This window comes from Protopterus annectens, chromosome 13.part0 (genome assembly GCF_019279795.1).
Source record: "Protopterus annectens isolate FY-2018-M chromosome 13.part0, PAN1.0, whole genome shotgun sequence".
NCBI classification, from domain to species: domain Eukaryota; kingdom Metazoa; phylum Chordata; order Ceratodontiformes; family Protopteridae; genus Protopterus; species Protopterus annectens.
In genome coordinates this window covers 216,108,740-216,130,931 of record NC_056747.1, presented here as the reverse complement: position 1 = coordinate 216,130,931, position 22,192 = coordinate 216,108,740, and the positions used below count along the sequence as shown (strand labels likewise).

Below are 22,192 nucleotides of genomic sequence, written 5' to 3'. Positions count from 1 at the left end.
TTTTACGTACCTTCAGTAGAAATTATTAGAGATATTATTTTTTCTCTTATGGATAAAATTCTCCAGGAACTGACTCATTATCTAGTGAGTTTTATAAGGTGTTTACAGATCTTCTAGCAACTTTGATCCAAAGACTTATTATTTCCTTAACAGAATCTCCAGGCAACTTGGACAAGTATTTTTTCTTTTTCTAGAGTTACTTTAATGTGCACATCAGTTAAAGATCCCAAAGATATATTAAACTACAGACAGTTTTTTTTCTGCTAAATAAGACTACAAAGTTATAGTGACTATTTATTTTATAAAAGCCTAATTTTAACATTTTTAAATGGTTTTATGCCAGGCAAATCAATATCAGTCCCTATTCACTTATTACAGGACATTATGTTATATTACAAAAATAATAATAATCAATTGAAGAATGATATAGCCTTTTTCCTTAGATGCTTGTAATGCATTTGATTCTATAAACAAGGCATAAATATTTTATATCATAGACTATACAAAAAAATTAAAATTTTGGTATTAGCTTTACTTTTTCAGACAAAATACTTCTGAATATTAATGGGATGTATTTAGGTATTGATGTTCAAGGTGCAGGAGTTAGGCAACGTTTCCCACTTCCCTCACCCTGTTTTGTTTGACAATTAGTTACATTACTAATGCAATTGTTTCATATATTATTATTATTCCTTTTAGTACAAATTCATTTTCATTAAAACTGCAGGCTTATGAAGATGATTTAATTTTAATTTTGCAACATGTCCCTTTTTCTTTGATTAATTTATTTAAATTACTTCCATAAACACTCACCTGTATTCTGTTTTTATTTTTCACATAGATAAATCCAAGTCAAAATTTATATTTCTCAATAAAAGGATAGATAATTCTAGGGATATTAAAATAGTAAAAACTTTAAAAATTTTAGGATGGATGTTTTCTAGTAATGGGGTCTATATGACAGTATCGAATGGACTAAATAGTGAATGCTATTTAGTCAATCCGATACTGTTGAAATGGCAAAATAACAAAGTCACAGAACATCAAATTTTTCCCAGGGAAAATATTTGGTGGGCCGTCTTCGGGACTTTGCCATTTCTTCCACTATTTTCATCGTATGATAATATATAGATGCCTAGCAATGAGATGTATACTGGCTCAGACTAACTAGAGGAAACTTATAAATTAATATAACATTCCTTAACTTTATGGACACCTTTAAATATTTATTTTGCTTTGTTGATTAACTATTTAATTAAAATTTATAGCTTTTGGATCTAATATGTTCATAATGTGATAATGCCATCTGCTGTGCTTTGGTATAACAGTATTAGATCTCTTTGGAAAAAAATATACTTTTGAAGGGGAAGATACCACAAAATCACTTGACACTTGTTGGTCAGAGCAAATTATAGCCTGTAATATGAAAGACCCAGAACTGATTATTTTCTGCTAAATATGAATTAATTATTGTAACTGCAGTTTATGATTAGACTCTTCTTTGGCAAATTTCCTTAATTCTATCTAGCAGTTAAGATTTCCCCTTGTTGGATGTCTATTAACTCATCTGAATTACAGGACCTCTTGTTAATAAATTGAGAGAATATTCTAGAATACAATGCCATGTTACAATTTCCTTGGGTAGATTGTCCTTTATCTTATTGCTTACTTAAAATGTTTGAATGGAAAAATAAAGATCTTGTTCAAAATTCTTTTTCAGATTTATTTTTTAACAAAATAAAACTGAGGACATATGTATTATTTTTTCTCTTTTATGTGAAATAATGGTAAGGAGGAAAATTAAAGGAATAACTCTTCTGTTTTCTTTACAAAATTTTGAAAAATAACTGTTTTGTTAATCCAATAAACTTTCGTCACTATAATATAAAAATGTATAATAGTCAGATCCATTTGAATTGAATGAGATATAGTTTAAAAGAAATCCTGGATTAAGAATGGATTTTGATGTATCAGATTTATTTTCATTATGGAAATTATATAAATATTTGATTTTTTCCCTTTTGAAACAGGGTGATACAACAAAAGATTTTATTAAGGGCATATTTAATATCACAACATCTTGGTGTTTAAATGATAATAACTTGTGTTGGCATGGTTATGGATATTTTGGCTCTTGGAAGTATGACTGGGAGGACTGTCCACAGATTTCACATTAGGGGCAGGAAATATGCATTTATCTTTTTCTTTTGCTGGGGACTCTATTCTATACTCTTATGATGTATGGATTTTTGGACTGAGAAGAAATATGTGTACTTCAATTTGTAAACTGATGTTATTGTCAAAAGTGGCTACAAACAGATTGCTGTTAGATCACTGGAACAAGGAAGTCACAGCACTGGCAGATTTCCCTTTATCATACTGGTTTAAATATTTCAATTATTTCTATCAGTGTTAATGGTTATAAAATAAAACAATGTATTTTATATAACCTGGAGAAATGGAAGGTCCTTTGGGCAGAACTTGGTTGTAATTCTATGATATTCATTAAATTTGATGTTAGTATATTATATTAAAAATAATAAAAATAAAGTTTTGGCAAAACACGGTATGACAGAACACATTCTGTTATTCAACTTTCTCCAGTGTTAATGTCATATGTATGAAACATAGATAAAACAATTAAACATGACTTAATTGGCTTTAACCTCGTGTACAATGCTTTTATTTGGATATTGGCCATCTATCAAGAAGACATACAACCCTTAACAGATGTTTTCAAAGAAATTAAAGATTAAGATCCTTAAGCATGACAGTGTTGATAAAGTATTTAAAGATAAAACATCTCAATATGAACTTAACTGTAAATTGTTTTATTTAGTTAATATTTTCCAACAGTTCTATATCAGACTCAAGATAAACAATTTTTTCCTTTAAAAATGTTTAAAACATCTGACACATTTCACATGACCAATTTCCAATAAAAACATATGCATTAAAACTGCACATTCCTAAAGTATAAATAAGAAATAAATAAAATAAGAAAGCACAAATAATAGGAAAACACCAGAATTCAATGTTATTAAAATGATTAAACAAATAACAATGAAGAAAATGTAAACAAAAAACAAGAAAAACAATCTAAAAGGTCCATACCATGAGGACACAGCTTATCTTTCTTCAAATTAAAACATATAACTTAAGCTCTTTCATCTAACACTGTGAACGTCATCAGAATAAACCCTCATAGTGACACATGTTATATATACATTTTTACTCATACTCCAGTCAAGAAATGTTATTGGGTGATAAAATAATTGAACAATTAAAACATCACTTAAGGCAAAATCATTTAAAATTCCAAATAATAATTAAAGGGATATTCATCTATTAGCAATGTAAGGCTGGAAAGGAGGAGGAATGATAAAGCACAATTTTACAGGATACCTATGAAATGCTGTATAAAACATACTTGCTATTCATAAATTTAAAAGGTCAAGAATGAATCCTATTCATATATAATAAGCAATAATATAAATATTAAATAACATAAATTGTTAAAACATTAAAATAATCAACAAATTCAGTTGTACCAAAATAATTAAACAATCAGTTCATTAATTGTTTAATTAATTAATTAATTAATTAATTAATTAATTAATTAATTAATTGTTTAGTACAACTGAGTTGTGGTGTTTGATATTGTTTTTATTTGTAGTTTCTTATTTATGGTTTGTAATGTGCATTTTTTATATTTTAACATACGCTTTCTTGCTTTCAGCAAAGCTCCTTTTGCAAAAGTTTATTTCAAAGTTTTCCCATTTGTCAGCATAAGAGTGATAATGCTGTCTGGTATAGCATGATTATTACACAAGGAGGAGCCAGGGATCTGCACACCAAATTCGAAAATCCGTAAAAAATGTCCAAACCAAGTAAGTAAACTTGTACTCAATGTTTATTTAAGCCACAAAGTCTCTGTTTAGCTTTTCGTCGGTCACTCCTCACCAACTTCCTCAGAACAGGAAATAAACACATTCAACACATCCTGTTTAAATACTACAATATAACTCCCTACTTTTGCCACACTGCCACCTGTGGTTGGAATACAAAATTTCAATATATTAAAAAGAACATACAAAAAGATATAAGACTATTTAAAAACATACGTAAATATAAAACACTCCCTTAACGATATAAGATACAATAAGTCAATAGCCAACAGGCTTGACTTGGAAAAAAGAAACCAGAAATATGTATTAATAAATAAAATAATAAATAATTCACTTTATGGTAAATAAATTGGACCCATGCTGGATCAATACATGTGCAAAAAATTTTTTTTGAAAACAAAAGCTACTGAAAAACATGTATCATAATTTTGCACATTAACATATAAAATAGCAAAACTACCTTATCAAACTTTTCAATTTCAAAACACAGGAAATTGACAACATGTTGTTCAAGCCTGGAAAATGGTATGCTTCCAACCTCAATTGCCAAAGCAATTCTCTGAGTTCCAACAAATAGGAAACAGGGCCCCCCTGTTATCATGCACAACCTGATCAATCACTGTAAAGCTAAACCCATGCCCCGGGCACTCGCTAATGTGTTTAGCAAGTGCATTACCCATTTTTTCTTTCTTAATTGCATATAGATGTTCATATAGGTGCTCATGCAGTTTCCGGTCAGTTTTCCCTATATAGAAAGCCGGACATGAAGAACACTGGGCCAGGTAAACCACATGTGTGCTGGCACAGTTGAATCTCCCCTGGATTTTGTACTTTCTCTCTCTGATCGCAAAATAAGTTCCCACTTTCAAATATTGGCAGTATCTGCACATATTGCATTTGAACATGCCCGAACGTGCCTGGGTAGGTCTAGGTTTCTTTTCAAGGATGCTTTTTAAGTTGGAACCTCTCTTGTAAATGACTTGAGGATTTAACCCTAAAGCTGAAGGACCTTGATTGTCTGATGTAAGTAAACACCAATTCTTCATAATAATAGAAGCAATAGCCCCCGCATCCAAACTGTAAGTAGTGATGAAGCTGCAGGCATAAGTAGATCTAGTCTGGGTATCGTTGACCAACACACCTTGATCTGCAATAGACTGACCGAAAATGGGGAGATATACCCCATTCTCCCTCTTGCAACTAACCTCATTACAGAGGTCTGAAATAAGATGGCCGGGATAACCCCTATTCAAAAAGAGGTCTCTGATAAACTCACATTCCTTTAAGAAATCACTGTCCTGTGTCACCATCCTGGCCGCCCGGACCAGTTGGCCCTTGACTATCGACCTCTTCTGATGAAAGGGGTGGTTGCTTTCAAAGTGCAAATATGAGTTTGAAAAAGTAGGTTTGCGATGGATGTTGGCCATATAGTAACCCCTGTAATTATCCTTAGACAGATCAATGTCCAAATAAGCAATTTTCTCCATGGAAAAGTTAGAGGTGAACCTAAGGAATTCAGTAGATGTATTAAAGCATTCCAGGATGGAGTCTGCAACTTCCCTCCCCCCTTGGAGAATGATGAAAATATCATCCAAAAATCGGGTATACAATAGGACTTTCTCTTTAACTAATGGGTTAGGAAAGACAAACTCTTTCTCCCAGAATGCCATCACCAAATTTGCTACGCTGGCCCCACAAGGGGACCCCATAGGCACCCCTATCCTTTGATGGAACCATCGGTTGTTGAAGGAGAAATAATTGCATGTAAGAACTATGTCTAAGAGTTCTCTGACCATCAAAATTTCTTTGGCAGGAGCTTGTTTCAAAATCAAAATCGCTTGGATCCTTTCCAATGCTACTGAGTGGGGGATAGAGGAATACAAGTCTATCACATCAATAGTGAGGAAATGATTCTCGGTTTTGAATGGAATCCCGTTCACTTTGCCTAAAAAAGACCAAGAATCCTTTGAGATGTGCTCCTCACTGATGACATACTTTTTCAAGATAGAGTCCATAACCTTGGCTCTAGCATACGTCATGCTCCCCCTGGTGCTGACTAACTGGCGCATGGGGGGATCCAATATATTCTTATGGATCTTAGGGTTACCAAATAAAGCTGGAATCTTGGGATTGGATATAGAAATATAATTGAACACATCCAAATCTATCACCCCATTAATAAACATGTCATCGTAATAAGAACGGACACGTGATATGTTGATGTTCAACTCATTTTTAGATACCTCATCATACGTCTCAGAGGCCAGAATAGCTTTCATTCTCTTAATATAATCCTCCACATCCATAGCCACTAGACCTCCCCCTTTGTCTGGCTGTATCACTCTGACCCCTGAGTGACATAACAGTTCAAGCAAAGCCAATTCCTCCTTGATAGTATTAAAGCCAACATTCTTCTTGGTTTTGAGAGTAGCACGAATGTCCAGGTCACATAATTGATCAAAGACATTGACTGAAGGAAGCAGGGGTGGATTAAAGGTGCTGGGAATGGAAAAGGCCTTTGGAGAAGAACACTGGTCCCCTAATAGGAGATGTAAATTCAGTTTCCTCGTAAACAATTTTAAGTCAACCAATGTGTTAGCCAAATTGGCCCTACGGGCCGGTACAAACGATAGGCCCTTAGCCAGAAGATCAACCAGAGGTGGGGGAAAAGAAAACCCAGAAAAATTATAGATCTTAAAGTCCCTTCCAGTGTTGAATATTATCTCAAAGGAAGACTGCCCCGATTTAGAAGAACCAGCCTGTATCCTAGTCAGTTCCTCCTGTTCCTGGGTCTGTTCTTGAACTTCCGTCCCAGAGACGGTTGGGGTGACGAGGCTGGGTTCCAAAAATTTGAGCCCTCGCCTTCCAAAGGAGGATTAGTCGATTGATTAAGTGAAGCTATCTGGTCACTCCTTTGAACTGAATTATATTCAGTGGTGTCATCTGCAGGAACCCCTTCATGGCCATTATTAACCATATCAGATCTAACTTCTTCAGTTCCATTAAGATCATCTGAATGCCGAGCTAATGTACCCAAATAATTGCCTTGGGACTTAGGATGCTTGGGATATGCTAAGCCCTCCTTATAAGCTTTAATGTCCCTTTGCAACTTTTTGACTTTGTTAGCAGTTATTTTGGAAACATGCTGGTCTATACTAGTATAGATCTGATCGTAATCAAATCTGTATCTAGAAAAATGAATGTCCTTCCTGATGGCTTCATCTAAAATGGTTAGCTCCTCTGAAAGAGAGGTAACTGCCTCCTGGTAATGATGGCAGATTAAATTTAAGAGCTCGAACCCATGCTTATCAAAGAGAGAAATTAAATCTTTATGGAAGGCTGAGCCTTCCTCCAGGCCCGTAGGATACTGCCTGTATCTTATATCGTTAAGGGAGTGTTTTATATTTATATATGTTTTTAAATAGTCTTATGTCTTTTTGTATGTTCTTTTTAATATATTGAAATTTTGTATTCCGACCACAGGTGGCAGTGTGCGAAAAGTAGGGAGTTATATTGTAGTATTTAAACAGGATGTGTTGAATGTGTTTATTTCCTGTTCTGAGGAAGTTGGTGAGGAGTCACCGATGAAAAGCTAAACAGAGACTTTGTGGCTTAAATAAACGTTGAGTACAAGTTTACTTACTTGGTTTGTACATTTTTTACAGATTTTCGAATTTGGTGTGCAGATCCCTGGCTCCTCCTTGTGTAGCAGTTGGTTTTGTCTTTTTTATCGTTGAGTTTGTTTTCTTTGTTTGGATGCCATGTCGATTGCTACACCAGTATTTTCACCTTCTTCACCATCGGCACAAGCTGGAGATTTAACCTTACTTATAAATCTTTTGACCCAAAAGGTTGAGTCATTATCCCAATGGATGGATGGTCTTATGGGAACCTCTCAGCCCTTGGCCGGCCTTTCTTCAACTCCCACACAGCCACTTGTTCAGGAGGTGGATGGGCTGCAACAATCGCAGGCTGTAATATCAGAATTTGGGGGACGTATTGCTATTGTTATGCCACTATCTCAGCAGAGAACAGCCCAAATGGATTCTTGTGCTTTGGGGAATATGCTGAGATCTGGCCAGAATGCCCAGGGGGTGATGCCCCATTGAACAGCAGTAACCTTAATGGAGTGGATCAAGGTATTTTACAGCCAGTTTTAAACAATTAGTTGAAGCACCCGTTTTGCTTCCATAATACTTCTAGAGACTCTGTTTGTGAACAGAGTAGTTATTACCTCAGAAATTAAATCTGTTTGATCAAAAATTAATTAAGCTAAGAAAGTTACAGTTACAGGTTGCCTATTTTGGAGAATGTCAGCGTTCCAAAATAGTACCCAAAGGGCTCCGTTCATGGCAGTATCCTATGGGCCTGGAGGAAGGCTCGGCCTTCCATAAAGATTTAATTTCTCTCTTTGATAAGCATGGGTTCGAGCTCTTAAATTTAATATGCCATCATTTCCAGGAGGCAGTTACCTCTCTTTCAGAGGAGCTAACCATTTTGGATGAAGCCATCAGGAAGGACATTAATTTTTCTAGATACAGATTTGATTACGATCGGATCTATACTAGTATAGACCAGCATGTTTCCAAAATAACTGCTAACAAAGTCAAAAAGTTGCAAAGGGACATTAAAGCTTATAAGGAGGGCTTAGCATATCCCAAGCCTCCTAAGTCCCAAGACAATTATTTGGGTACATTAGCTTGGCATTCAGATGATCAGAATGGAACTGAAGAAGTTAGATCTGATATGGTTAATAATGGCCATGAATGGGGTCCTGCAGATGACCCCACTGAACATAATTCAGTTCAAAGGAGTGACCGGATAGCTTCACTTAATCAATCGACTAATCCTCCTTTGGAAGGCGAGGGCTCAAATTTTCAGAACCCAGCCTTGTCACCCCAACCATCTCCAGGACGGAAGTTCAAGAACAGACCCAGGAACAGGAAGAACTGACTAGGATACAGGCTGGTTCTTCTAAATCAGGGCAGTCTTCCTTTGAGAGAATATTCAACACTGGAAGGGACTTTAAGATCGATAATTTTTCTGGGTTTTCTTTTCCTCCACCTCTGGTTGATCTTCTTGCTAAGGGCCTATCGTTTGTACCGGCCTGTAGGGCCAATTTGACTAACATGTTGATTGACTTAAAATTGTTTACGAGGAAACTGAATTTACATCTCCTATTAGGGGACCAGTGTTCTTCTCCAAAGGCCTTTTCCATTCCTAGCACCTTTAATCCACCCCTGCTTCCTTCAGTCAATGTCTTTGATCAACTATGTGACCTGGACATTCATGCTACTCTCAAAACCAAGAAGAATGTTGGCTTCAATACTACCAAGGAGGAATTGGCTTTGCTTGAACTGTTATGTCACTCAGGGGTCAGAGTGATGCAGCCGGACAAAGGGGGAGGTCTAGTGGCTATGGATGTGGAGGCTTATATTAAGAGAATGGAAGCTATTCTGGCCTCTGAGATGTATGATGAGGTATCTAAAAATGAGTTGAACATCAACATATCACGTGTCCATTCTTATTACGATGACATGTTTATTAATGGGGTGATAGATTTGGATGTGTTCAATTATATTTCTATATCCAACCCCAAGATTCCAGCTTTATTTGGTAACCCTAAGATCCATAAGAATATGTTGGATCCCCAGAGCATGACATATGCTGGAGCCAAGGTTGTGGACTCTATCTTGAAAAAGTATGTCATCAGTGAGGAGTACATCTCAAAGGATTCTTGGATTCCATTCAAAACCGAGAATCATTTCCTTACTATTGATGTGACCACTCAGTAGCATTGGAAAGGATCCAAGCGATTTTGATTTCGAAACAAGCTCCTGCCAAAGAAATTTTGATGGTCAGAGAACTCTTAGACATAGTTCTTACATGCAATTATTTCTCCTTCAACAACCGATGGTTCCATCAAAGGATAGGAGTGCTTATGGGGTCGCCTTGTGGGGCCAGCATAGCAAATTTGGTGATGGCATTCTGGGAGAAAGAGTTTGTCTTCTCTAACCCATTATTTAAAGAGAAAGTCCTATTGTGTACGATATTTTCATCATTCTCCAAGGGGGGAGGGAAGTAGCAGACTCCATCCTGGAATGCTTTAATACATCTACTGAATTCCTTAGGTTCACCTCTAACTATTCCATGGAGAAAATTGCTTATTTGGACATTGATCTGCCTAAGGATAATTCCAGGGGTTGCTATATGGCCAACATCCAAAGTAAACCTACTTTTTCAAACTCATATTTGCACTTTGAAAGGAACCACCCCTTTCAATCAGAAGAGGTCGATAGTCAAGGTCCAACTGGTCCGGGTGGCCAGGATAGTGACACAGGACAGTGATTTCTTAAAGGAATGTGAGTTTATCAGAGACCTCTTTTTGAATAGGGGTTATCCCGGCCATCTGATTTCAGACCTCTGTAATGAGGTTAGTCGCAAGATGGAGAATGGGGTATATCTCCCCATTTTAGGCCAGTCTATTGCAGATCAAGGTGTGTTGATTGACGATACCAGGACTAGATCTACTTATGCCTGCAGCTTCATCACTACTTACAGTTTGGATGCGGGGTCTATTGCTTCTATCATTATGAAGAATTGGTGTTTACTTACACCAGACAATCAAGGTCCTTCAGCTTTAGGGTTAAATCCTCAAGTCATTTACAAGAGAGGTTCCAACTTAAAAAGCATCCTTGAAAGGAAACCTAGACCTACCCAGGCACGTTCGAGCATGTTCAAATTCAATATGTGCAGATACTGCCAATATTTGAAAGCGGGAACTTATTTTGCGATCAGCGAGAGAAAGTACAAAATCCAGGGGAGATTCAACTATGCCAGCACACATGTGGTTTACCTGGCCCAGTGTTCTTCATGCCCAGCTTTCTATATAGGGAAAACTGACCGGAAACTGAATGAGCACCTATATGAACATCTATATGCAATTAAGAAAGAAAAAATGGCTAATGCACTTGCTAAACACATTAGCAAGTGCCCGGGGCATGGGTTTAGCTTTACAGTGATTGATCAGGTTGTGCATGATAACAGGGGGGCCTTGATCCTATTTGTTGGAACTCAGAGAATTGCTTTGGCAATTGAGGTTGGAAGCATACCATTTTTCAGGCTTGAACAACATGTTGTCAATTTCCTGTGTTTTGAAATTGAAAAGTTTGATAAAGTAGTTTTGCTATTTTATACGTTAATGTGCAAAATGATGATACATGTTTTAAAATAATTTTTGCACATGTATTGCTCTATCATGGGTCCAATTTATTTACCATGAAGTGAATTATTTATTATTTTATTTTTTACTACATATTTCTGGTTTCTTTTTTCCAAGTCAAGCCAGTTGGCTATTGACTAATTGTATCTTATATCGTTAAGGGAGTGTTTTATATTTACATATGTTTTTAAATAGTCTTATGTCTTTTTGTATGTTCTTTTTAATATATTGAAATGTTGTATTCCGACCACAGGTGTCCGACCACAGGGTGGCAAACGAGTTATATTGTAGTATTTAAACAGGATGTGTTGAATGTGTTTATTTCCTGTTCTGAGGAAGTTGGTGAGGAGTCACCGACGAAAAGCTAAACAGAGACTTTGTAGCTTAAATAAACATTGAGTACAAGTTTACTTACTTGGTTTGTACATTTTTTACAGATTTTCGAATTTGGTGTGCAGATCTCTGACTCCTTGTGTAGCAGTTGGTTTTGTCTTTTTTATCATTGAGGTAGCATGATTATTGCTACTGCAATATAGATCAATTACTGGGTATGTAAATTCAGATAAATGTCAGGATAGGACAGTAGATGGCTATAACAGTAGATTTATTTATTTTATTAGTTTGTCTTTTTTTTTTTTTTTATTGGGAAAATCTGATTGGGCAAGGCCATTTTCAGTGGAGGCTCAAGGAGAAAAGCACCAGTAAATGATAAACAATAAGTACATTTACAATAGTAAAACTTGTAGTATACAGAAGTAGCAATTCTAGAAGTACATTTCAGTAAAGAATACTATTAGTAGATTGTACAACTCAATTTACAATGTATAATGTACACACATATTTAGACAATTGTGCACAAAAACATGTGTGCATATGCTGAACATTGTCTGTTATTATGTGTTACATATTTGTCATAAATATATTATAGAATTTAGAATTTTAGCTGTGCTTGGTTATGAATGAACTTGTATGTTAGTAGACTTTTTATTCATATCATTGAGCAGAAGTATGAGTGATTAACATTATTACAATAATAGTGAAGTTAGAAAGTTTTGATGACTAATGTGAATCTCACCTCTGTAAAAATTTTTTGAACACTCTTCGGTATGCAAAGCCTGCTCTTCGAACTCGGATGTTTTCCTTCAGTCCAAGATATTCAACTTGATGTTTGGCTCTGAACGAATGATATAGAATACTGATTATTATAGTCTTGGATGACACCAGTCTCAGCTTCAAAATTTAGCATTTATATTATTTTAATTTATTTTGTTTATTTGATGTAAGTATACTGAACCGATAGATCTCTTTAAAGCTACTACCTTGCTACAAAAATAAAAAAAAAATAAAATAATAAAAATAATAATAATAAAATGCAGTATTTACAGTAAAAAAAAGTACATACTTTAGCAGTACAACATGAGTAGGTACACAGTTGGAAAACTTTATTGCAAATGGTTATTTGCCCAGATGTTGATTGATAAATTTAGAAATATACTGTGGAGATATGCCTTAGGACCTGATGATGGAGATGAGTTTCATACTTCCTGTCTCTAGTAGGATATTCTTTACTGTCATTCTCAGGATGGAGAAAAGTGAAAGGATTGGAATCAAAGACTACAAGCAGTGAGACAATATTTTAATTTTAGTGAAGAAACCATGAAAGTATGAGATTCCTTTAGAGAACTTTGTAAATTAATAAGGAATCAGTAAACTGGCTGGCTGTGGATCTTGTAAAATGATTTGTACTAGTGTAATCTAGTGGTAGAGCACCGGACTCCCAAGTATAGGTATGTGAGTTTGAGGCCTGTGTGCCCAAACTATTCTTTCTAGATGCATTTGACATGATGGTTAAGGTCTTCACCTCAAAGAGACAAGGTACAGGGTTTGTGACCCCAGGTTATTGGTTAAGCTTAAATGGGCCTTCAGGGCAGTTAGCATAGTATGTACCTATGCTTGTATATGTATGTATTAGAGCAGTGATTTTTTTTAGGCATGGAAGATTACTATAATCCTTAATAACATTTTTGAATAGAACCTGAAGCTCACTGAGATTTAAGAAGGATCATTTACTTACCATCAGAAGCTCAAATCATAAGACTGATTGAAGAACACCTTCTATAATTGTGACTTTTGCTTCAGGAGTTAAAAGATGAGAAATGTTATGGCTGTACCCAAAATACAGAATCAGGAGGGGAAGCAAAATTAATATTTTTTCCAAGTCTAATGTGTAGATATTTGAATCATTGCACTGACTTTTAGAACCCCAGCACTAATGAAGAAGTATCAGGCCAAAACTGAAGAAACCTTTCTTCACCAAAAATATTGGCTTCAGCCTTTTTTACGCTAAGTGGAAATCTTAAGGAGCTGAAGTAAGACAGAACTGGTTTGATATAGGTTTTTATTGTGGAGCTTTGGAGGAGAGAGATGAACTGGATAACTATATAAACATGTTTTTTTGGTACGGAGTAGGACAGAGATATTGGAAACATGTAATCCTTAATGAGACAGTGAGTTTCCTCCACAGCCTTGAAAGGACTTTGGCTGACATGAGTGACATCCATTTAAACACAGTGAGCGAAAGTTCTGCACGAACATCTACATCACATTAGCTTATAAAGGAGTGAAAGGTATTGAATCATATACTTTAATCAGATCTGTAAAGACAGTCCTGTTGACTTTTCCTTCGTCCACGTTAACGATGATATATTTTTGAGGCAGTCAGTCGCTGCTGAGGTCCTTTACCTTTAGCTGAAACTACTTTGTTGGGAGTTGATCTGTAATGAAATTGCTCTTAGGACTTTTGGGAGGTGGGAAGGAAGACAAATGGGATTGTATGAACAGAACAGCAGAAGATGCCTTTGTTTGGGAGGAGCTGGAATGATGGATAACTTTTCCAGGCCAGGGTTTGACAGCTTTCTTACTATGAGTTCACATCATGAATAAAATATTTCGAAAGTGAAAAATAGAGGTGAAGTCCTTTAGATATGCTTCTGGATAGAAAATTCTGTTGGGAGGGAATGTGTCTGAGGAGTAAGCCAGGCAGGTGAATAGCATAGCAAACAGTTTAGGTATGGCAGAGGAACTGAAAACACTCATCACCAAGGAAGACTTCATCTGTTTGTAAAAGTGCTCTTTCCTTCTATCCAGAGATTTTCTCATCCTTCTTTTTCAAAATAACAGTAGCATTCTTCAGCAATTGCCATGTAGATGTGGCCTTCCTCTCAGCTATCCAGATTTTCAATGAATATCTTTTTAGCCTGATCCTCATAAAATGTGTGGTTTTCTAGCAAATTGTTGAGGATTGAACTCAATAAATAATGACTGATAATTGAGGTTCAGACTTTGTATAATTCAAAAAAATTATGTTAATGAAAAACCTGTTATTCTAGCAGTTTTATAAGAGCAGCATTACAATTTTGTCCTTATTTTTAGGCCTTTGTTCCCTCATTATTTTTGGCTTTGTCCAGATTTCCTGCACTAAGAGGTTGACTGGTAAGAAATGTGGATATGGAAGACTAGTGTAATTCCTTGCTTCAAGGATGATCCCCATAGTTTCACATCTTAAACAATCAGATGGAGTCCATGCTAAATGGTTTATATGTCCAAAATTAGCACCTTGATATCAGGAAAGCTTATTACAATATTTCTTAAGGACTCTTTTTTGCTATAATGCAGTCCATGTCATATTGTAACTGTACTGTTCTGTCTATGAAGTTAGACCAAATTGTTTGACCAAATGAAATATTGTAACAACGTGAAAGAAAGCAAAACATGTAAAACACATGGGTTTGAAAATGGGTCTATATGATGTCGACTTTTCAGAATGTTGAAAGTCATATTGTCAGGACCATATTTTTGACTTTCTGAAAAAATTGAAGCATTTTTATGGAGATCATGGTACAGTGGGGATCAGAGAATTTACCCTTTTCCCTACTGTATTGCAATCTCAGAGTTGGTATATATCATTTTCAGGGGGTGTGGGAGAATTTCCCACCTGCAAAAACAGATTTTTGCCATTTTTCTTGTTTTCAACTTTTCAGAAATTTGAAAATATGGTCTCGACCATATGTCTTTCAACTTTCATAAAGTCAACGATGTCATATAGACCCCTTTGAAAATGCATCTGTGTTACTCTTATAGGGACAGTATAAACATGGGCTGCTCACTGTTCTAAAGTATATAAACAGACATGCCTCATGCATTCATTAGCTACTTTACATAAAAATCTCATGTTTGCATTGCAGTTATCTTTATCCCAGTATTAAAACCTAGAACAGGGTGACTCATGGTACAGCTCATATATCTGATACAAATTACTTTGAATATGATACAGAAATGTGTGTACCCTTACTAGGAAAACAACTATTTTATATAGAGCCCAACAACCACAGAGGTTAAGCACACTTTCCAAACAATTTTAGTTTCCCAAGGACCACCCCTTGGGTCTTGTTCTACTTTCTCCAGTACAAAGGAGCTATAAGATGCCATAGTGCATGTTAAACTGTGCTTGTACAGGGCATTTTTCACTTCCATATTCTTAATTTCATTAAGATGTTTGTAGATCCTCCTTTTCAGTTTCCTAGATGTTTTACGTATGTAAAATGCCCCAAAGCACTTACAAATGGCTATATATATATATATATATATATATATATATATATATATATATATATATATATATATATATATATATATAAAACTCCTGTACTATGACAATTTAAATAGGTATTTGCTTCTATGGTCCTGTCCCTACCCATAATATGTACTGTCCCACTGTTCATAATATATGGGCATTGCGAGCAAGTCCCACATTTAAAAGTACCATTTCTCTTTCTACTCTTTGATGCAATCCTACTTTCTAATAAATCTTTAATGTTTCAACCTTTCCTACAGGTGAATTTAAAGGGATCCTTGAATAAACCTTCCAGGTCAGAGTAACACCCAAACTTGTCCCAGTTCTTTGTAACAATATCTCTTATTTGTGGAGTATCACAACTAAAGTTCATAACAAAATTACCACCCTTATTTTCAAAATTTTCTTTCATGTCTCTTCTATTCATATTTTCATCAACATTATTCTCCAGTGTGACCCCTAAAATCAGCCCAAATTATCCCAGTCCTACCATTTTTATGTCATCCGTCACCTCTTCTATTAGTCCCAGTGGGTACTTTCTTCTCGGAAACATCTCCTCCATCTTGTTGCTTTCCTTCTCATAATCATATTCCCGAGAAGTCATCCTGGAGCTTCTGATAAATTGTCCCCTAAGGATACTGCATTTTTGCCTAAAGGGATGGGAACTAGTTAAGTAACGATAGGAATTAGTGAAAGTGTCCTTCCTATGAATAGTGGACTTAAATTTTCTTTGTACTGGAGAAAGTAGAACAAGACCCAAGGGGTGGTCCTTGGGAAACTAAAATTGAGGTTAGGGAGCTTTTTTGGCAGCTAGTCCTGGAAGCTAACAGATTCCCAGGACTAAATGAGTGCATATCCATTGCCCCAGTTCTTAAATTAACAGCAGCTAAATTGTAGCGTATGGAAAAAGATAAGGGATTTTGTCCCACAAGAGGGCAGTTTTGTACACATTTTACTAGGATTTCATGGGTTTCACATTGTTAATCGACATTTTTTTTTTTATTTTACATTTGTTGACTGGGCTGGTCCAACTGGATATATGTCCATTTTCAGCAGAGACCCGGGGAGAAAATCTCAGAGTCAAAATATTAATACACATTAAAAAACAGAGATACAGATTTAGCACAGAGAAAAATAATACTAGCATTAGCATATTTTTACTGTAACAACAATAAGCAATAGTTACAAACAGAGGGTGTTCAATTGGGGATGAATGCAGAAAAGTAAGTTTAAGAAAGATTTTATTCAGGATAAATGAAAGTAGTAGGAGAAAGCTGCAGCTAGTCAGGGTTAGTACAGGGGCAGAGCCAGTGAGTCACGAGGGGAGTTTTGAGTTGGGATTTGAAACAGGGAAGAGAAGAGATAGCAGTGAGTTTGTCAGGGAGGGAGCAGGGACATAGTTTTAAGGAAAGAATCCTTAGTAAGTATTTTTTATACTTACTTTTTACAGTTCATTTTAAGTTTTACATTTTATTTGTAGTTCCTTCCAGACTCTTATGTTATGTAAAAGTCAACATGTTATGTGAAAGTTCATTATGTTTTTAGTTGCATTACAGCTTTTTACTGTTTTAAATGATTTAATGTGTTAATTGATTAATAAAAATTAAGGGTGGGGGAGGATACTATATTAGAGTGGTATAGCAGCACGTTTTTGTTATCTGATGAAGTCTGTTTGTAAGGATGAAAATGTGGAGGAATTGTTGAGCATTAATGTACTGAGGAAACCATCTGCCTGATCCATGGAAAAGTGTAGTATTTTGTTTCACTACTAGCATACCTCTTTTTGGTGCCTTTTGGTTGTGGTTGCTTTATTCTTGTTAGCTACAAGTGCCTAGGTATGACTTCAGAATGGTTTATTCTGTTACTTTTACAGACTGCTAAGGGTTTATATAAGTATAAAACTACTTTTACCTGCTCTCTTCCCAGTCCTTTGGACGTTTGGTCTCATTAGGTTTAATGCAACGGATGTAGTGTGGGGTGCATTTCATTAAGGTGTTTACCAAATCATTTGCCTGTTTCTGTAAGAAAAAAAAAACAGAATGAGAGAGACCATTACATTGCAGTCTAGTTCATTTACACTGTAAGCAGAAAGACTCCACAGTATACAGAATGGAGCAGTTTTAAGCTTCTTTGGGTTGAAGACAACTTTCCTGAAGGCAACGTGGCTATGAACTGAAGTCGGCACACTCCAAACACAGGTGAACTGGTATTATAAATATAGCAAGTAGTAGTGTATCCCAGTGACTTAGGTCTTTAGCATACAGAAATATAACTGAAGTTATAAATAGGTTCTGCTGCTACCGTCTAAATACCAGTAGTAAACATTGCAATGTAATTGGAAACAATCCCTATGAAAGATTAAATGCACACACCAACAAAATGTCATGCTTAAAGTCTTGCTCTGACATTCTGAAAGAAGTATAATGTATTTCTTATGAGATTTTGTCATTATATTTTTTCTGAATAGTGTCAACAAACACTTATTTCTTTGTAAGTCTGAACCTGTATATTTATGAGTTTTATTTGACTTTACAGTGCTGTTCCAGTCTGTTGCACTAAAGATTCACCCTGCCAAAGAGATAATGTTTCACTGGCTTATATGCAGATGCTCCAAAATTAAAACACAAAAATTTTCTCAGAAATATACAGGGATACAGACTTGTAGTATATGAAGCAGCAAAGATTTAGACTGCATTATCTCTTAGAATGTTCTTGCCATTCTAATATCCTGAAAAATGTCAGTAAACACTTTACTGCTGAAATTTCATATGCAAATTTCAAAAGAGGTGTGAATGTTCTTTGCTGTCGGAGTGGGATTAGTTATTATAATATTTTGGAATAATATAAAATTGAAATGTTACAGAAAAATTTCCCAAGCTACTGGAACAAAGTTGCCCTGCATATTAAGTTGCTATCTTTCTTTACATATAGCCTTGATGACTGGATTGGTATTCACAAATGTACTCCAGGTTTGACTAGATTAGCCCTTCTGGAAAAAGGAGGCATGACCTCAGGAAGGGTACTGGTAAGGCATAAATAGTCATAAGACTTAATGATCTTGGAATATCTCTGAATCTATTAAATAGTAATTAATAATCTCCCACGTATAATAGAAATAGAATGCTAGTATGGAATAAAAGTGGTAATATATAGGGTCATAGGTTCATCGGTAAGTGCTAGGCTAGCTGCTCTTGCAGGCCATTTTTAAGCCTAACACATTTCTCCTTACAAAGGTGAGAATCAAACCCTGTATCTTGTGTCCATGAAGTAAACACCTTTACTATTATGCCAGAGGAAGAGAAAGATAGAAAAATAATGACCCCATTAGCCAAATTGCTCTCCTCCCCTAATCGTGCACACTTTTATATGTCATTCCTTTATGTGACCTTCATCTTGTGTTGCCTCCTTTTCCTTCTTTCCTTTACACCTCTTCCATAGGTACATAGGTGTGTTAGGTATCAGTCTGCAGACTATTACAAACCTAGCCAACAACCAGAAAGTGATGAAAGGTGAGCATCCATTCTTGTACTTTATATCTGTAAGGAAAACACCTTAAACATTATACCAGATGAAGTGAGAGAAAGAAAAAAATGACAATATTATGATTAAAAAATGAACAGATTGTTAAGCTTCACAAAGTGATCAGCCAACAATTCATTACTAATATAAGAACAAGCCCTAGCAGGATACGTTGACTTCCCTTTTATCCATCATGCAGATCCAGAGGTTATTAACATAGGGGACATCTAAAGTTTAAGAGGGATAACACCTTAAAATTATTGACATGGACATTTAAGGAAGTGAAGAAGAGAAATATAATTCCAGAAATTAGAAATGCATAAGGAAAAAGAACATATGAGCTGTTTTATACAATATTACGCAGAGTTATAGTCCATACCTAAGAAAATGCACATGCAAGCAGAACAATAACAGATCATTTTAATATCTAGACTGGACAATAGAGATTTATGTATATTGGAATGAGGCATAATAGATAAAAAAACAAGGGACATAATAAAACACTAAAAAGTTAGCAAACTGCTGGAAGAGATGGGATTTCTGTAGAGATTTATTAACAGGGAGGAGATATATTAGTTAACACATTATAGTAGAAAGGCATACAGGAACAAAAAACAGTACCTGCAAAATATGATTAAAATAGTGATTCCAAAGGTGAAACAGAGCCACACTGATCCATTTACTTACCATTGGATGTCTGTAATAAATTTCGATGTGAAAATACTGGTCAAAATACTTTCTTAAATATTGGACCAAATTCTGTCCCAGCTAATAGCTGCATGAGAAGGGGAAGGGAAGGGTTCAAGGAATACCGGTAGACATTTTTTGTTTAGTGGGGGGCTTTTATGAATAAGAATCAAGAAGCAGGCCTGTTGTCATTTGACATAAGGAAAACATCTGAGTTGTTAAACAGCAAAATATGTCTTAATAAACTGAGAGAGGTTGGCATAATGGTTTACCTTACAGACACAAGGTGCAGGGTTTTATTCTCACATGAGGTAATTGGTTAGACTTAACTGTCCCACAAGGGCAGTTAGATTAGTAGTAATTTATAAACCTATGAACCTATAAAATATATGTCAAAAATGTTCAGCATAGATTAAAACATTGCATATCCAAAATTTCAGGGTCTGCTAAAATAGAAAAAACATCAGAAAAAAGTAGAAATAAATGAAGGTGCCAAAACTGCCCTTTGTCCATTGAACTTGTCACTCTTCCAATAGAGACATTAGTTAAAAGAATCAAGCTTCTATTGAAAGACTAAGACATACACAATAAGAGGAAAAATATATTTTTATTGTTTACAGATACACTTCTCTCAATGACTGACAAAGGCATTTGTCCAGTGATGGAGATGTTTAGAAATGCAACCAAATAGTGACAGCCCGTAATGGAAACAAAACTGCATTAGCATGGCTGGGATCATATAAAGGACAAGGACACTGTCCACACATTAAAGACAATTTCTTTCAGATTTACCTTGACTTGGTAGTCAGGCACACAGCTCAAGCCACAAGAGAAGAACAATTCAGAATATGAGAAGATTCTTCTTCTTCTTTCGGCTTTTCCTGGTTAGGGGTCACCACAGCAAATCACATGTCCGCTTATGATTGGCAGTAGAGTTTTACGGTGTTGAGTTGCCAGCCTGGCACCCAACCTTCTACAGAAGGCACACACAAGCACACCTAAGGCTAATTTAGAGTGTCCAATCCACCTACAGCATGTCTTTGGTATGTGGGAGGAAACCGGAGCACCAGGAGGAAACCCACATGACCACAGGGAGGACATGCAGACTCCGCACAGAAGGGACCCCAGCCGAGGATCAAAATGGAGAACCTCTTGCTGTGAGGTGACAATGCTAACCGCTGCACCACCATGGCAGCCCATAAGATAAGACACAAAATTCATTATCAAAAGTTATGTTAAAACTGACATCATTGATCAGCAAAACCAATGCAGTTGAATTATGATCCTCCCATTGACATTGTAGGTCATCACAACTCTTTCAATCCCATATGATTACACAGAACTACAAGAGATTCAGCTCATGACAGAGTCTAGGATAACATATTACTAGGCAAGGTGCTCCTATGCTGATTGAGTACGGGCAGGAGGGGGTCGATGCCTTTACCAATATATAGGTGTCATTTAACACTAATAAGAGGATTAGTTCAGATTGTAAAAAAATGAGTGGTTGACTATATTCCTGCATAATAAAGACTGCATACACTAGAAGTAGGGTTTGAAGATATGAAAAAAGGGGTTATTAAAAGGAGGGAGTTTCATCAAGGGAACTTAGTTTTTATTGTGATTATGAGCTTAGAATGAGGTTAAAAGGATCATACTAGATGAGGATAGATTAATTTGGCAGGATTTGAAAAATGGAATCAAATATTAAAAGGTAATGTTAATAGAAACTCAGGCTACTTAAAATTAAAATGATTCAAATCCTGCAAACCGAATTTGTACTTTTCATGCAGCGATGTTATACATTACAATTAACATCTGTATACTTTGATTTCCAAAAATCAGGAAAAGTAAGACATGGTTAATTCTATGGCAAAAGTAGATGGAAAGGTGGTAGTGCAAAAATATAAATCTCTAGTTAAGAAAGGGAATAGCAAAGGTTAAACTTTGGAAAACTGGGCAAGGAAACCACAAAGAGCTACGTATACATACTGAGCAGTCTGGAGCTTGACAAAACCATTATAAAGATAACCTCTTCTAGGGGATCAACACATGGTCATACCAATACTACACAGATGTTACCTAACTCCAAACAGGCTGTTTAAAAAGGTAGGAAGAAAGGCTTTTCCTGATGAAGCGTTAAGCCACACAAAGCAGTCTTTATGCATGTATTCTGGTTACATCCCAGACTAAGTTAATGCGGGATAATATTTTAGCAGAAGA

General features: G+C 35.7%; 1 protein-coding gene across 1 annotated transcript in view; it reads right to left on the bottom strand.

The window, feature by feature from the left end:
* MYO1F (myosin IF) overlaps window positions 1-22,192 on the bottom strand; it is a 1,136,901-nt gene that overhangs the window by 162,973 nt on the left and 951,736 nt on the right. Inside the window, exons 17-18 of the mRNA XM_044053742.1 lie at window positions 17,675-17,781; window positions 12,206-12,304 (exon numbers count right to left, since the gene is read on the bottom strand). Of these exons, the coding sequence (XP_043909677.1) occupies window positions 12,206-12,304; window positions 17,675-17,781 (206 nt within the window). The remainder of the gene's footprint in view (window positions 1-12,205; window positions 12,305-17,674; window positions 17,782-22,192) is intronic.